The sequence below is a fragment of the Castor canadensis genome, chromosome 3 (genome assembly GCF_047511655.1).
Source record: "Castor canadensis chromosome 3, mCasCan1.hap1v2, whole genome shotgun sequence".
NCBI lineage: Eukaryota > Metazoa > Chordata > Mammalia > Rodentia > Castoridae > Castor > Castor canadensis.
The window spans coordinates 48,116,674-48,135,061 of record NC_133388.1 but is presented as its reverse complement, the minus strand read 5'-3'; the positions used below and the strand labels follow the sequence as shown (position 1 = coordinate 48,135,061).

The 18,388-nt window shown below is 39.9% G+C and overlaps 1 protein-coding gene across 1 annotated transcript in view; it reads right to left on the bottom strand.

Annotated features, from left to right (window-relative positions):
• Nucleotides 1-18,388, bottom strand: part of Slc35f4 (solute carrier family 35 member F4) — a 227,004-nt gene that overhangs the window by 14,992 nt on the left and 193,624 nt on the right. The window contains exons 2-4 of the mRNA XM_074067908.1: nucleotides 12,722-12,907; nucleotides 6,598-6,895; nucleotides 1,505-1,724 (exon numbers count right to left, since the gene is read on the bottom strand). Of these exons, the coding sequence (XP_073924009.1) occupies nucleotides 1,505-1,724; nucleotides 6,598-6,895; nucleotides 12,722-12,907 (704 nt within the window). The remainder of the gene's footprint in view (nucleotides 1-1,504; nucleotides 1,725-6,597; nucleotides 6,896-12,721; nucleotides 12,908-18,388) is intronic.

The window sequence follows — 18,388 nt, the reverse complement described above, 5'->3', positions numbered from 1 at the left end:
TGCTGTCTTTAAATTATTAATACTTTTTGAACAATTGCCATATATTTTGATTTTCCATGGGGCCCCCAAAATGATGCATCTCATTCTGAGTATAGCAGTGAACAATATAGAAAGGATCCCCTGCTGTCAAGGGCTTGTCAGGCCCCTGATGGTGGACAGCCAGCACCAATGATCCAACATAAATACACAATGCTTTCATGTTAAATCTAAGGTGACCTAATGGAGCATGTGGTGTCACATTTGGTATATTCTTTTTTTTAATATACATTTGATATATTCTAATGGTATCATGGAGTAACTCACAGAGTTTTTCATTTTGTCTTCTACCAAAGCTTTCTTCTTATTGTTCATGTTGAAGTTCAGTTCTGAATTTCTGAAAATCATCTCCCAAATACAATCAGAATTTTCCGATTGGCTGTATTTTTTTTAAAAGAGAGTATTGCCATATTGCCTAGGCTGCCCTTGAACTTCTGGGCTCAAATGATCCTCTTGCCTGAATTTCCTGAGTAACTGCAACTATAGGTACAGATCACTGAGCTTAGTTCTTAATCGGCTAATTCTTTGAGAGAACGTTTTCAGACTTAATGGTCATCATAAAATTGATATTAATTTTAGCATTTGGGAAGGGGCGAGGACACCTTCATTGCTAACAGGGGCAATATTTAGAAGCAAAGTATGTTTGAAATCTAATCTTGGACGTCTCTTTCAGAGAAGAATAAGTTGTACAATGTTGATACTCTGGGAAAGACAGTATCAAGACAAAGAATTGTCTTGGGTTTCATCGTGGTAGGATGCCAGATGACATGAGATCTGGCTCCTAAAACCTACATGGTTTCCAAATATTCTGTTTCTAACATAGAAAAGCAGACACTATTTTTATTTCTTTAAAATCCATGTTACTACTCAAAGGAATAAACTCAGAACTGAAGTGGTTGGTATATGTTTAACACAGTTCAATTAAGGATTTGGAACCCAGAGTGTAAGTTGTTGCTTTTAGTTTCATTTCTAGATTAGTCACACTAGATATATAGCCACTTTTAATAGCATTGAGCCATTACCAGTGACTTTAATTACTGTTTGGTAATCTCATCTACTTACACCAATATTAATTAAATCCATCTGGGTGGGGGAGGAGGGGTTGTCCCAAAATACGTTGATTGAACAAAGCAAATCATAACCTTTACTGTGGCTTATTTTTTCAGACCCTTCTTTGCTGAGGACACAACATTAATTTTAAAAATTAATTCTTAAAAAAGGAACTTCATTTCTCAGTCTGTTTTAGTGCTTCCTGCCATACTCAGCTGACTCCCCAGCAGAAAAAAAAAATTCCCTTATCTTTTCATGATGTTGTAACTGCCTGGGCTTCTTAACACATCTTTAAATTTCAGTTTGTACTCAGAACCAGTGGGAAGAGTTTTACGGAAACTCTGTGAAACAAAGGAGCTCTGATGCCAAGATTTTGGCCTAAGGGAGGCATCGCACGTTGAATTTAGTGTGCCATTACCCTCACTCCCATGAACCTGTCTTTCAGCACAATCCACGACAGCAAGAAGACAAAGGCTTTGTTACAACAGAACAGGGCAGAGACATCTGTGGCCGTCAGCTTCTTTAAAGCCAGTAAATATAGGTAATTTGTCAAAGTCCATAGAATAGAAAAGGGAGCAGTTCTTTTAAGAAAGAGCTTCAATGTCAGACCATCTTCACCAAAAATCCGACTGCATTCCCTAGGAAAGAGAAAGAGGTTAACATACAGGTGCTAATGGTAATTCATTTGAGCACAAACTCTCACTTCATCATCCATCTATGGAATCCAGTGAACTCAGTTTTGTCAGCTACAGGGTTCCTTGGGAAAGAGCCCACATCTCCTTGACACAGAACCAGGCCCTCTCCTGGAAAGAGAGTTTCTTGGAAGAAATAGTAGCTTCCAAGGCAGCCATTCTGCTGTTTCTGAACATTGTCAGAGAAACCTAGAGAAATACAGAAATGGGGAGTCACTGAAATCACTAGCTACTGAAAGAGGTTGAAGAATTCCAATGCGGGAATGTGATAGAATCAAGATGGCCGCTATGTGTGACTCCCATGGGAAAGGGAACCTCGTAAGTCTATGAAGCCACATACATCTTAGGATTTTGTTATTCCTGTTGTTCAATTAACTAATTTCTTTCTTTCTTTTTTTGCCAGTATTTTTAAGGCAGAAAAGTGAAGAAAGACTCAGTGATAACTTAGAAAATGGTAAAAACTAAAACTAAAACTCAGGTTGTATTTATATGCGTGCACTGGGCATTTTGGATGAGTCATTTGAATTTGGTGGGTGAAAAGAATCACTTCAATTAAATATCTGATTTGTTTGATTTCTGATTAAATTGGCTGTTTAGCCCAAGGGGCCATTTTTTTAAAAATTTATTATTTTTTTTATTATTCATATGTGCATACATTGCTTGGGGTCATTTCTCCCCCCTGCCCCCACCCCCTCCCTTACTACCCACCCCGGCCCCTCTCTCCCCACCCCCCCGCTGACCCCTCGATACCCAGCAGAAACTATTTTGCCCTTATTTCTAATTTTGTTGAAGAGAGAGTATAAGCAATAATAGGAAGGAACAAGGGTTTTTGCTAGTTGAGATAAGGATAGCTATACAGGGAGTTGACTCACATTGATTACCTGTGTATGTGTGTTACTTTCTAGGGTAATTCTTCTTGAGCTAACCTTTTCTCTAGTTTCTGGTCCCCTTCTCCTATTGGCCTCAGTTGCTTTTAAGGTATCTGCTTTAGTTTCTCTGCGTTGAGGGCAACAAATGCTAGCTAATTTTTTAGGTGTCTTACCTATCCTCACCCCTCCCTTGTGTGCTCTCGCTTTTATCTTGTGATCAAAGTTCAATCACCTTCTTGTGTTTGCCCCAAGGGGCCATTTTAATCAAATGGTTCAAGCTAGTGATATGTACAGGTAATAACGGAAGTGATACAATGACAGTACCTATGTAACTATGGACTGAAAATACTACCCCTGGGAAAATTTAGCTTTATTGTTTTTACTCAGTGGATCAGAAACATTCAAGCATTTTTCTGGGCAACTATCATTTGCCAGCATTGTGTTTTGAAGAGCTGGGTAAGTCTCTTCATCAAAGCAACAAGTTACTAATATTTGAGTGTGTTTACAATGGAATGTATTTACATGGCTCTAGGTAGCATTGGCAATTGTGTCTCTTGAGAGATAACATTGTGCCTCAAAATACTGTAAAAAAGTAATCTAAAACCAGTTTTTGCCTCAGCATATGACATTGCTTAGCCCTTTGGAGGGTCACATGGAAAGTGAGGGAGTGATAAATGCTGGGATGATAGCCTTAAATGTCAAGTTTCATAGAAAAGACTGCTTTCAAGCAGTGAGAATGCTGGGGATTGTAGGCCAGTGAGTCTAGAAAGATGATAAATGCATGTTGCCGCACAGAATTTTGTACTGTGGTTTTCATTTCATGTGGGCAACCAAAAAAGGAGAATTTTCATAAAATGAAAATGAGATTTCTCAAAGGTAAATTTTACCTTGACAGAGATACAACTTCAATGAAGGAAATAACCGAAAAGTAAAGCCTTCTGCAAAGCACATAGAAATTTCATGCACTCAAACACAGGAAAAGGAATAGCCTGTCAAAAGCCCTATGACTGTTGGGATATTCTGAGGCAGTATGCCATATGGAGCACGTGGCAGTGCTCCTAGACCATCCTGGACACAGGGTTTGTCTTCTGTACTTACAAAGGGATCTGCTTCATGAGAAAGCTGCCACGTAGAGTTGGAGTAGAGAGTATGGGTGGGTTTATTCTATTAGCCAGCCATTGTATATATACATTTATCAAGAACTCCAACAAAACCCACTTCTGACTAAAGCATTTCTTTCTCTTATTACTGGTCCTATCCAGTGATGGTTCTTTTTGACAGGCCACCATTATGTTAGGTAAAGCCTTGGGCTGCAGTGGAGGGAACACCCCAGTCCCACAGGGAAGAGCATATGTGGATGAGTGGGAGAAGCCCATATGCAAAGTGGCTGGGCACATACTGTGGCCCAGAAGAGACTGTTCTCTCCTGATTGGCCCTGTCCCCAGGTGTTCATTCTCTCATTGTTGTCCCATTTCCTCTCATTGCCAAACTCATTTGTCACTTCCGTGGCAGAACTTTAAATTACTATCAAAAAATACTCTCTACCTACATGCTCGGTCACCTGTGTAAAACTTTATGCTATGTAAGCATTAGGTGCTAAGAAATGTGAATGCTCAAAAAAAAAAAAAAAGAATGGATTTTTATGGAGAAGCCATTAACAGTGGGTCTCTCTTTGGAATGATAAGACCAGAATTTCTGGACAAGAGGGGCATTTACAGGCGTTAAAATGTGGAATGAAGCTTTGAGACTGGGGTGAAGTAATAATTTAATTGTGCTCAATGGTATAACTCAATAACTACTAGTATCTAGTAGTTATTGAATCCTCTCTGTGCATCAAGTAGCATCTTAAGCACATTTCATAGTTATCTGATAGAAACTAGTATATCTCTGAGTCTAATTCATTCTTTCTAGAGATTTTTTTCCCCAAGAAAAGTTTCTTATTAAAACTATGATATATAGTATTGTCTTTCTAAATTTTAAATTCACCTGAAACACTTGAATTCTGGTAACATGCAGTTGAAATGACTGAATTATCAAAAACTATTTCCAAATGGACAAACCTTACCATCTAAACTTGATACTCTATTGAAAATTCTTTTGATGTGTGAAATGCTTTCATACCATTCAGGGAAAAAAAAATAGAAGTCGTGGCGCTATGGGACAAATTCTGTTTCTAGTCTTATTCACTAGCTCTGTTTTTCCCTCAGCCATGAGAGCTTTGGGAGTACATTCTTGGCAGATGGTGTTAATGAGTCTACAGGGAACAAAGATCAGGATCTAAGGATTTTCTGACAATGTTTACCTTCTCAAATTGTTCTCACTGGAGTACAATTCTTTCAAAGACAGTGCTATCTGCTTGACAATGAAAAGTCTTGGTTTCAATTTCAGAAATGGCCAACTTCACTCTACCTACACTAACAAGTGGAGGTGTCTTGTCAAGTCACATATTTTGCAAAGTTCAAGGTTGGTCCAATATAAAAGATGTGCAGAAGATGAAGTTCATTCCCCAAACAACATTCCTATCAGGAGCAGCCTATTGTAAGTGTGTTATCTTAGCTAAAACCAGTGTGGCTTGCTGTAAAGTGTTCTTGAGGTAGTCTCCTTTCACTAAACCTTTTGCTGCTTTTACCAACATGTGTCTAAACCCTAGGACCACACAGATACAGTAACACACATACTACTTGGAACACACAGCCTTTTAAGACAGTGATCATTTTAGTCTGGTAATCACACTTCCCTGCTTTTTTTTAAAATTAAATACTACCATTTTTTTTAAAAAGTATGCCCCAATATTGTCTATTTCAATGAGAATCAAATGCAAAGTAGCTTCAGCAATCACAAATAGATATGAAGCTTTATTCTTTCTCCCCAAGTAGACAACATTTATCCTTTTTAAGTTTCTTTTTGTTTCTTTAATTACTGATACTAAATCAGCTCGTACAACGGCTTTCCTTAATATTCCAAGGCACTTTAAGTTGGTGACAAGAAATGGAAGTTAAAGATAGACCCATCACAATTGTTAAATTTTAAGAATAGTCACTCTTGTTGGGAATATGGGCAGGAAAGAAAGGTTATTTGAACTCTTGCAAGAAATTTATGCCATTCTGCTGAGGACTAGTAGTGACCACTGAGGTCCTGTTTTCTCTCAGCGATGACAGTGGCAGTTATGGATGCTATTCCTTAGCTTGGAGTTTTTGCTTTTAGAGAAACTGTTCACTAGCGAGGTACTTTGACCCAAATGCTGCTTTTGCCTTCTATGAATGCTGTGCAAGGCTGTATGATATTAACCCTTGTCAGCTTCCTGAGCTCTTCCAGAGGGGACTACAGAAGCCAGGCTTAGCATAAAGCAATCACTAGAAGCACTCCCAAGAAAGCCCAGCCACTACTGCTCATGGCTAGCAAACAGCAGAGAATGACATCTCTTCAGTTTCCCAAGGCCAAACCTCCCATGCATGAAACCAGGTCAGCTCATCTGCTTACACACTAGAGCTTTGGGAATATTGACCATATGTTTGTATAACAATTAATCTTACAAATATGGATGTTTTCTGGGTTTGAGACACTGGGACATTCATTTAAAACGTGACTTTTAGAGAGACATAGATCTGAATGTAAATCAGGTTTTTATTTTTTGTAACTGACCTTGGACAAGTCATTTAATCTTTCTGAATCTGTTTCATCTTATGGTAAAATGAGGGTAACAATACCACCTTAAAAAGTGAATGTTACCGTAAAATAAAGGAAGATGTATAAAAACACTAGCATAGTGCCTTTTATGTTATAGACACAATTGTTTTAGGGAGACAGATTCTTTTCCTCCTTCTCATTATTAACCTCAGGTTCTGCTTCCCCAATTGAACTCAACTCATATTCCAAAGACATGCAAATACGCATATTTGCATACAATGTATTTTTAAACATCTCTATAGACCATTTAATATGAAATCTACCTGAATTTTTTCATTGGAGATTGCTTTTCTTGAGCAGTGGCCAGATGGCCAGAATAATAGACTGGAAAAAACATAATGTTCCAGTTTGTTGAAAACCATGTCATGAAAAACGGACAGTAGAAGTTCTTATAAGTAATTTTCACAATCTGTGTGGTTCCAACCCAAGATGATGACACTGACAAGATGATCAAGAGTCCCCAGATAGCCTTCAGAACCACGGATGTGCAGGACAGGCAGCGAGCCTTGATTCTGTTTTCTTGGCTACTGTTGTCAGGGTGTGTCCGTGTCCCATCGTCCCCTGAAAACAGGAAAGGCACACAAATGTGTGAAAATCAGCTTATAAAACTGTGATCAAATGCAGCAGCTCTTTTTTTTTTTAAATGGATGCAACTGAAGAAGCAGCTAGTAGAATCACCAGTGTTTTCCTTTTCTATCATCATTGGGAGAGACAGATTACTCCAGCTCATTTTCTCTCTGAATCTCTGCTTCACAAGGTACAGTATGGATCTGGACCACTATCCAACACATGAAGATGCTCATGCATGTGGGGATGCTGTGCTGTTCTCCAGTGTGACCTGTTCCCTTCCTTTAAGAGCTTTCAAAGACTTTGGCCTTGGCCATGTGGCCTGCTTTATCCAATCCAACAGGAGTAGATGGGATATTTGCTCCTCTGAGCAGACGCTCTAAGAGGCACTGAAAGGCCCAACCAGCTCTCTTGCTCTTCCTCTCTGTCGCTAAGATGGAAAATCTCAAATAGAAGCTGTTCTTTTAGTCTGTGTGAAGGAATGAGTAGAGCCCAGCCAAAGCCACCCTGTATCCCCCAACATGAAAAGTGAATGAGAAATAAATATTTGTTTTTAAAAATTGCATCAAAGATGACTATTAAATTGAAAGCAATGTATCCCAACAACAGAGCAAGTCTTGACTACACAAAATCATTTCCTACTTCATAACAAATTTCTGCTTAATGCATTTTTGGGCACACAATAAGCTATGCTTTGTGTTTTTATATTAAGTAAGAAAATTTAGTTGCAGTTTTCACATTAAAATAGTCAAAACTCTAGAATTGACCATCATAAATGCCTTCTCCCTGGATAGAGAAAGAGTTACACATAATGATTCATGTACCTAACAGGGAGTTGAGTAGGAGCAGGTGGTGAAGAAAGTGGTGCAGCCCACAAGTTCTAAGCAGCAGTGGATGGGGCTTCTTGCTTTACCTCTCCAGAACCTACCGGTGCTGTGGTCGAACGTGTTTCTGTTATTTAATGAGCCAGGCATGACTCCCACCCCATCCCAGGTTAAAACCTTTACCTAGCTAAGGCTTTCTGATATAATCATTTGGGGAGAGGGGTAAGCAAGCTATGAAAATACATTTTTCATTTGGGAATATAAACCAAGTAAGTACGAACATGAACTAGACTCCTAAGTCTTATAAATATTACTGAATTCTCAAGGCTTAAGACTCCTGAGGATGAAAACTGGAATTTAAAATTTTTATTTATTCAACAAAATCTTTTGGAGATACAACAAGGAGCTAGTTGGGTCTCAGGGGTTCAAAGGTGAAAGACTTGCGCTCACGGTCTAGTGGAAAACCAGAAATACAGTATGGAAAAGGCCAACTCAGACAGATATGAAGCCACATAAGGCAAAGAAGCAGTTGTTAAGAGGTAGGGTGGCAAATGGTCAGGAGAAACTTCCATGATGCAATTACACTGAGCTGGGAGTATGAGTTGGCCAGCAACCTCGACTATGTACAGACACCACCTGATCTTGATAATTATCTAGTCCTGCAACTTTCCTCGACGTCCTTGTGACTTAGGCTTGGACAAGAGGAGAATAAGATAAACAAGAAGTTAGAATCAGAGATTATTGTGTTGGGAGTCTAGGAAAGAACCTATCCTACTCAGTAGACACTGTCATTATCCCCTTTACAGATGAAGAAAAGAAGACAATCCAATGTTGAAAACCCATGCGAGTATCTCTAGAGCCCAACATTTTATTCTGAACATTCATTCTGTCTAGGCTTTCAGCCTTCACCTTTCCATGTGAGCGCTGGAAGTTTCAAAAATGGTTTGGAGAAATGTTTCTCTTTTCCTGGCAGGAACGGCAGTTATGCATGAAAGTTTAAGAGAAGTGATACTTAAGAGAAAGGTGTACCCTACCTCCTACTCTTCAGATCCCATTATTCTCAGGGACAATCTCATAAAGAAGGAATGATTCAACAAAGAATTTAAACATCCTTTTGGGTGAAATGTGCCTTCATCATCACCATCTTTGAAGACTGTTTCTGTATCACTGTTTACCATGGACAGTGCTTTCATGACACCAATAACCATCTGAACTCCTCCATATTGTTGATCATTTTTTCTTCTGATAGATTTAACTGTTGTGCTAGTTCTTTAGTTTTACAAAGAATAAACAGATGGAGTCTCCAGAGCTCTTCTATCTTTCCTCCCATTGTAAACATGATTTTCTATAGTCCTGCTTAGATTTATAGTTTTATATACATTACAATTTGTTTGTGAGGAATTAGATTCACTTCTATGAACCTTTATTGGGATCATACAAAATGAAGGTAGAGGCCACTGGGATTTGGAAACATGAATTTAAGTTCTAGCTCTGCCATTGTATGTCCTTGAGTACATGTTTAATTCCTGCCTGAGTTTCTTCATCTGTCACAGTGATAGGTTGTATCCCTTGAGATTAATTTTGAGGTTAAGTACCATAATGTCCATGAAATCATATTGGGCTGTTCTTCACATTCTTCCCCTTTTTTCTCTTCTCTTTGGTGCACTGGAACATCCCACATTCCTTCTAATCATCACAGAAAGTAAGTTGTGTTCCCCAAAATCTTTAATGGATTGGTCTTTGAAATATATGATTAATTCATGAAGGACAGAGCATATCTTTATTTATTTATTTTTTTGTTTATTCATATGTGCATACAATGTTTGGGTCATTTCTCCCCCTTCCCCCCCACCCCCTCCCTCTTCCTCACTACCCCCTCGCTTCCAGGCAGAAACTGTTTTGCCCTTATCTCTAATTTTGTTGAAGAGAGAGTATAAACAATAATAAGAAGGACTAAGGGTTTTTGCTAGTCAAGATAAGCATAGCTGTACAGGGAGATTCCTAGCATTGCTTTCCTGTACATGTGTGTTACATTCTAAGTTGATTCTTCTCGAACTGACCTTTTCTCTAGTTCCTGGTCCCCTTCTCCTATTGGCCTCTGTTGCTTTAAAGTTTCTGCATTAGTTCCTTTGCATTGAGGATATCAAGTGCTATCATGTTTTTTGGGTGTCTTACCTATCTTCATACATCTCTTGTGTGCTCTCACCTTATCATGTGACCAAAGTCCAATCCCCTTGCTGTGTTTACCCTTGATCTAAAGTCCACATATGAGGGGAAACATTCTATTATTGGTTTTCTGACCCTGGATAACCTCACTCAGAATGAAGTTCTCCAGTTCCATCCATTTACTTGTGAATGATGAGATTTCGTTCTTCTTCATGGCTGCATAAAATTCCATTGTGTATAGATACCACATTTTCTTTATCCATTATTCAGTGGTGGGGCATCTTGGCTGTTCCCATAACTTGGCTATTGTGAATAGTGCTGCAATAAACATAGGTGTGCAGGTGCCTCTGGAGTAACCGGTGTGGCATTCCTTTGGGTATATCCCCAGGAGTGGGATTGCTGGATCATACGGCAGATCTATGTTTAGATTTTTAAGAAGCCTCCAAATTTTTTTCCAGAGTGGTTGAAAAACTACCAACAGTGTAAGAGGGTTCCTTTTTCCCCGCATCCTCGCCAACACCTGTTGTTGGTGGTGTTGCTGATGATGGCTGTTCTAACAGGGGTGAGGTGGAATCTTAGTGTGGTTTTAATTTGCATTTCCTTTATTGCTAGAGATGGTGAGCATTTTTTCATGTGTTTTTTGGCCATTTGAATTTCTTCTTTTGAGAAAGTTCTGTTTAGTTCACTTGCCCATTTCTTTATTGGTTCATTAATTTTGGGAGAGTTTAGTTTTTTGAGTTCCCTATATATTCTGGTTATCAGTCCTTTGTCTGATATGTAGCTGGCAAATATTTGCTCCCACTCTGTAGGTGGTTTCTTCAGTTTAGAGACCACTTCTTTTGTTGTGCAGAAGCTTTTTAGTTTTATGAAGTCTCATTTGTCTATACTTTCTCTTAGTTGCTGAGCTGCTGGGGTTCTATTGAGGAAGTCCTTGCCTATACCTATTGCTTCCAAAGCGTTTCCTGCTCTTTCCTGTACCAACTTCAGAGTTTGGGGTCTGATATTGATTGAGGTCCTTGATCCATTTTGAGTTGATACTAGTGGATCTAGTTTCAGTTTTTTGCAGACTGCTAACCAGTTTTCCCAACAGCTTTTGTTGAAGAGGCTGTCTTTTCTCCATCGTATATTTTTAGCGCCTTTGTCAAAAATAAGGTGGGTATAGTTGTGTGGATTCATATCCAAAGCATATCTTTATTAACCAGCATATTTAATTAACTGGAACACTCTGTTTTGCAAACAACTGAGATAATAGAAATATGGCTGCAATTTATTAAAGCCAATAAAAACTTTCTGAGAATTTTAGAAAGTGGTATTTTCTTAACTCTTTAAAGATTTTTTAGTCTTGGGGTCCATATAGCTATTGAGGCATCATTTTAAGCTAGTCTTTTTTATTGGGAAAATCTTTTCTTGCATAAAAAATCTATGGTGCTCACACCTGTAATCCTAGCTTATTGGGAGGCTGAGATCTGGAGGATTGCAGTTTGAGGCCAGCCCCAGCCAATAGTTCATGAGACCCCATCTTCAAAATAGTCAGAGCAAAATGGATTGGAGGTGTGGGTCAAGTGAAAGTTCAAAATCCTGAGTTCAAATCCTCAGTTCCACCAAAAAAAAAAAAAAAACCTTCTGTTCTCAAATTATTAGGACCCTATAAGTTTTTTTCACATCTCCTCTATCCCTCCCTCCTTTAAATTTGCCTCCCAGTCCTAATTGAATCTCCTGAATTGCCATTTTACTTCACTAAAAATAAAAGCTTTTCTTATCTTTCTGATTTGTTTGTTTTCTTTACCCAGTTATTTTTGATGGTGTGTTTTGTTGTTTTTGCTGTTGTTACTGTTTTTAGGGATGAAAGAGATTTTAATATGCGACCAGTCAAACTGAAGGAACAGTTAGAGAAGCAGAGGGAAGGGGTGTAGAGGAGGCAATCATAGATAGATGTAGGAAGAGGAACAAACGTAAGACAGGTGGAAAGACACTTGCCAGAAGGGATCCCATAATGATGGTAACTGGTGAAAGCATTACCAGTGTTACCAGGAAAGTGTTTGTCATCACACAATTGTGCTTTTTTGTTTTGTTTGTTTTTTCAGGAAGGTGGATATGTAGTATTTGAAGGGAGGAAGTGAATATGAACTTGGGGTTTGAGAGCATTCTCTGAAACAGGGAATAAGATGTCTATCACCAAAAAGCAAAAGCCTCAGGCAGCAACCTTGTGGACCCAGCTGCATTCAGAAATAAAAATTTGCTGGGAAACTCCTGGGCATAGTTTTATGAGGTGTATCTAGAAATTTCAGTAACCTCGGAGTTGGTGAGTGATCAGATGGATGTGGAGAAAGGATAAAGGTTTCAACTGATCAGAAAATGCTAATCAGGGAGTCAAGAAAAGTCTCCTGCTCAACACGTAAGATTGGAAAAACTGGAGGGGTGCCAGGGATTGGTAGTCATGATGAGACCAAAAGTGAATTCTCTGATTTTATGCATGTTTTTATGCTTTTCAGAATGGACACAGTATGTTATTACTGAATACCAGGGCTTAGCTAAAAGATGCCGGGTTTTGACACTTGAAGATGAGAAACCTAGCTACCTTGTAAACCTCATGACAAGTCATTACCCAACTATGTATTAAGCTCTTCAATTATAGGTTTTGGTATTCCATTTTTCACTATACTGTATACCCCTAACAGATTGTATCTACTCATTTCCATCTTCTCTTCCTCTCACTCAATAAACCTTCCCCACACACCTGCTCATAAGAGTGCATATAAATCTCTGTATTCCGTGCTCATGGTTAGAAGGCCACCAACATGTACTGCCACTTTAGAGGTCACCCACATACCTGATCTGTTCTGTCTCTCAATTCTATGTCCACAAACTCCAGAGGATCCTCGGCTCTGAAGTTCAAGAATAGGAGCAGAAGAATCTTCCGTGACAGATAGGGGGGACAGTTGTCTACTGATGCCACTGTGGGAACTGGGGCAGTTGGCTCCGGGTTTACATCGAGTGACTGAGGATCTGGAGGTACCTAGGAAGAAAGAGTGAACACCGGTTTGAGAACTTCATGGAGGAAAAATGGGGAGTAGATTTCAACTTCCTTAGCAGTAAAGTATATGACCACAACAATCACAGTCCTAATTCATTCCTGATTCTATAAAAAGGACTCTTAGAAAGAAAATGCTATATTGGCAAGGTCTGGGTTCCTAAGAGTCTGTTTTGAAAAGTCTGTTAACTAGAGATGGATGAACATTAGAAAGGTATTTGGACAATTGTGTTTTGAATTGTAACTGTTAGCATAATCAAATAGTTTAGCATAAGAAAGCAAAGAATTCTGTTATTTTTGCTTCCACCCTTTCCTTCCAAAGACTGTCGTATTCCCCAGTGCCAAAACTGCTGGTAACATCTCCTGTCAAGTTCACTATACACTTGCCACCAGATTGATCATTAAAGTCCAGTGTTGTGTCTCCTCAATTGCCTGCAGCCTCCATCCAGTGTTATAGATGGAAACTCAGTCTTCAAGCCTCTTCCCACACTAATTAATGCTCCACGAACCCCTAACCCAGGGTTGACTTCACGAGTACAGGCTACTGTGCTGTAGTTACAGCCCCTGCCCCCTAACCCTTGACTCTTCCATCCAAAATGGTGCATTTGGCAACATCGACAGATAAATATTGGTACATTAATACTAACCAAACTTCAGACTTCATTTGCCACTAGTTTTACCAATGACCTCCTTTTTCTATTCCAGGACCTCACATTACATTTAGTCATCACGTCTCCCTCTCTCGTTACCTATGGTCTGTGACAGTTCTTCATACCTTCGGCGGTCTTTTTTTGGAGTCAGGTCTTGTTATGTAGACTAGGATGACCTTGAACTTTTGATCATTCTACCTCAGTCTCCTGGGTGCTGGGATTATAAGTATATGCCATCATGCCCAACACCTTGACAGTTTTGAGAAGTGCTGTTGAAGTATCCTGTAGAATGTCCCTTAATCAGGTCTGCCAAATGTTTTTTTCTCATGATTATAATAGGAGTATGGGTTTAGGTGAAGAATGCCAGAAAGTTGAAGTGTCTTTCTTATCATGTAATGCCAGCGATGATACATGCCAATGTGATTTATTACTCACGATGCTAACCATGATCACCTGGCCAACACAGGATTTGTCAGGCTTCCCCATGATCCTTTTTTCCCTTTCTACACTATTTTTTTGGAACCAGTAACCAAGCCAGCTCCTACTCTGGGTGAGGGATGGAGGTTTCAAGTTTTACCTTCTAGAGGGGAGTGACTGGATTTCTAATGTAGTAAGATTTGTCTATTTTTTCTCTTATTTATTTATTCAACAATTCATACAGACTCATGCCTATTTGTTTCATAATCTGGGTTACAATCGAACTTGCATTGTTTATTCTTTTGCTCAAATTACTCCAGCTTTGACCATGGAGAATTCTTTCAGATGGGCTTCTGAATTCCTGTGATGTGCCCTCAATATTTTGCTTTGGATTTCTTTCTTATTTCTTGGTACTATAAGATGCATCTTTTATTTTCCTGCTACACTCCTAGAATGAATCAATTCTCCAATGATCCATCCTTATTTGCTTGGAGAATGATATTTAAAAATCAGTATCTGACTGTAGGTGTGCCCATTTTATTGGGGTACCCCTGAATCTAGGTTCACTCAGTTGTCAGAGATAGAAAATATATCTATGCATATGTCAATTCAGGAAAATGGATATATGCATAATTTTTCTGTATCTATTTTTCAATCTTTTTTGTTTTTCTTTTTCCATAGCATATATTAATTGTACAAGATAAGTTTCACTATGATATTTTTATACATGTCATACATGTATATAATATATAATCACCCCCTCCCCCCATTACCCTCTCTTGACTCTTTTTTGTTCCCAAGAATTGGATAAAATGTTCTATGCACAGTCTGATCTTGTTCCTGACAAGGACCCACTGTGGTGATTAAATATGGAGTTCTAGAAACAGTTTGAACACTCATGGACATTAGTTCCAAGGTAGGTGTTCTGTTGTCACCACTCTTACATGCATTTGTGTTTGCTCTTTGTGAGCCATGAGTTCTTTTATTCCCACGGACACAAGTGGGGAACAGAGGCATCATTCTTTCTGGGTGGTGGAGGCTCTGTCTTGCTGGGGCGTTTCCAACATGGTAGAAATGAGATAGAAAATGTCTAATGAAAACTAAAACCTTCAACTATTAATGGCATTCCTGCTTTAATTTAGCTTTGAATCCATCAGTGGATAACCACTTGAAGCAATCATATTAGCACCTTGAGAAGCAATGGTGTCCAGGAAAAAAAAAAAAAAGGAGGCTTAAGTTCCTGAGCTATCAAGAGCCAAGAACCATTAGCAAGAACTAAACAGAACAGTGTAACCTTAAAGGAAAATGCCAGTTCTACAGTTGGGGTGGGGAAAATAAGTAGAGGTATATAAAGATGCAGTTAGATGTATTATCTATGATTAATGCCTTAAGTTGGCTTGATTAAAATTTACTATTTAATTTTGGATTTTAAAACATTTAAAATGTACAGCTGTTCGAAAAAGTCAACAGAAGCATCACAGACTGATTTCTGTGCTTAAATTCATGTTATGCAATGCTAATGTTGTTATAAAAGTGTCAAAAGTACTTGAGGCTCTTACATATCCAAAATGTTTACTGCAGATCACACAGCTATGTTTATAATTGAATAGTTCAAATTCAATGGCAAGAGGCTAAGATTCAGTGAACTCTCAATTATTCAGGTTTTCCAAGAGGGACTGATGTTGATACTCTTGGTCTTTTAAAAAAATTATCTTTTAAGTATCTTTTATAATTTGTTTTTGTATAAGGTGTGCCTTATCATTTCGTCTTAAGTTTTCAATTAAGCTTTTAATAAAAGATCATAAAATAATAGTTTGTCATCACTGCATGCTTCTAAATGGAGAGACAGTGCTCAGTCAATCGCTTTTCTTTGACACTGGAAGGCTGCATGCGTGCAGCTCTGACATGAATTTATGCAAACTCTGAAGGAAGTGAACTCAATGTGATGAGTGACAATGGCGGTGGCCAGTACAGGAGACACCGATCCCGGTGTCCCTTCCCCACTCTGGGAAGGACATAAAGTAGGACATGATCTCTCTTCCAATTTCAATTAAGCAAAACAGCTATAACCCATCCCTTCCCCTCCCCCTCGAGGTATTTGCAAATGGGCCAGAGCCCAACCTGGTGCCCTCCCTGGGGGATGGGGGCAGGGGGAAGCAAGTAATGGGTGGGGTACAGAGAGGCTTCCCTCAGCACCTTGGCCCCACGGGATCCTGCCAAGTGGAGGGGGGGGACCCTGGGGACTCTCCCTACCCCAAGTGGGGTCTATTATGCAGCATTTTTGAGGTCAATAAATTATTGCAATAAATAGCAAAGTGAGGTAAGGGGAAGGGATTCCTGTAGAAAATTAAAGTGGGGTGACTGCAGCTGGGACATCCTAGGAAGGGGGTCCTGGGCAGCTTCAATTCCCACAGCTCCCACCCATCCCCAGTTTGGAAAGTCAGACTGAGGCTCTGGTCAGGTCCTTCTTTATCACCTCACTCCTGCCATCCACTTCACAGGTTCAGGAACATGGGACCCAGTGTGATTGGGGAATAGGAGGAACTTGGTCCCTTCAGGGGGCACAGCAGAGCTGAGAGCCCAATTGCTCTTCCCAGGCCTGGCACCATCAGCTTCTGTTCTCCAGGCCTGGGGGCAGGACAGAGTCAGCATTCCTGAGCCCTGCATTCTCGGCTGCCCAGGGCTGCCCTGAACTCAGGGATGGCTGTAGGAGGGCAGGGTCAACCTGCCTGATTGCACTCCTGCTCAGGGGCTTGAGGCCCAATGAATACTGTTGGCATGGGAGCAGTGGGAGGGCAGCCCAGCACCCCCAGTGGTGAAGGATGGGAAACCCCCAGCTGCATGAGGTCAGGAGAGTCAGTCTGGGTCCAGATTGTTTGCTTCACAGGCTGAAGTGTATGGCTATGCTGCAAATCTCAGATTTCTTATTTGCTCAAAGGTTCATTTTTTTTTTTCTTTTTGCAATCCTGGAGGAGTCCTTGCTATAGCTCAGTCCAGTGGGAGCAGGCAGTGGAGGAAGAGCTTGGCCTGCTACTTCCCACTTGCCCCAAGTCTGAGGAATAAATACATTCATCACTGCACAAACATACTGATACGAAAACAACAATGTTGAGAGCGTTTGCACCGTCTGTGCTGGTAAGGATCAGGCCCAGTCAGTTCCTTCCACTGGCTGAGGGATGTGACCTGCTGGAGTCAACTAAGCTGTGCAAAAGTCCCTCCTTTTTGGCTTGAGTGAGACCCTCACATCAACCTACCCCCAAGGGTCTGTGGCCAGAGCTGACAGCCACCCCATGTTGTGCCAGCTAGCCAGAACCACCTAGATCCAGCCAGGAGCCTTGAGGGGCTGGTCAGCACAGGCCCAAGCTCTTTGGTACTGTACCTTTTGTTTCTTATGTGATATAGCCCATTGCCTGATCGCTACCCACTGGCCAGGTAGGAGAGTCCTGAGAAGAGTTCAGCCACTGGAGACAATTTTAATTATTGTCCTGAGAAAGACAAACTTAGAAGCTTCATGGCAAGGCCTAGAGGTATATCCAGGGCTTGGGTCATGAAACAGCCAGCTCCAATCCTAGAAATGGAGACACTAGGTCATCTCACATGGTCTTACACTATTCAGTTAATATTAAGCCAGTCCTGACAAAAATTAATATTCGGAATGTTGCCTGGGATACAGTCAATGATTATAAATCAATACGATCTATTTTCTATGCCACAGAGAGTGTCTGGGTAGAAGTGGGAAGTGCAAACTCAGTTAGTGCTCAGACATTAATAGGTTTTGAAAATAAACTGTTTCAGAAGTGATGAACTGGAAGTCTCTCATTATTCAAGTCAGGTGGTCTCCCCTCTTCTTTGGAGATACCTGTTTACCTGGGCCATAATATCAAGGCTATCTCAAGTCATTTTTTCATTTGTCCAGGCAGAGAATATGATTTCTTCATCTGCGCTGCTCCCAAATTCAATTTGGTCCAACAAATAGCTATTAAGCACCTATTATTTGGCAGGTATTATGTCAGGAGCAGACCAGACAAGTAAAGACTACGTAGTGTATACCTACATGAAGCTCTCAACTTAGTTTTAGAGTCAGACATATCTCCAATTAACCATAATTTTATGTGAACTTGAGACAAAGAAGAAAGCCTGGAGCTTTATTCATAAGCCTGGAACAGGGAAGGATGTATGGGAGGTTACATTAAAGATGAAGAATGACCATCACTTCACCAGGCAGAGTTGTAGGCCGAGAAATAGGATATATGGTAGAGAAAATTATAAGAACTCAGATGTGTAAAGTACCTACCATGACTTAATCATGAGATGATCAACTCTACCATACTGAACGTGAATACAAAAGAGTACTGAAAAATCCTATTCGATTCTTTCCTGTTACTTGAAAAGGAATTTC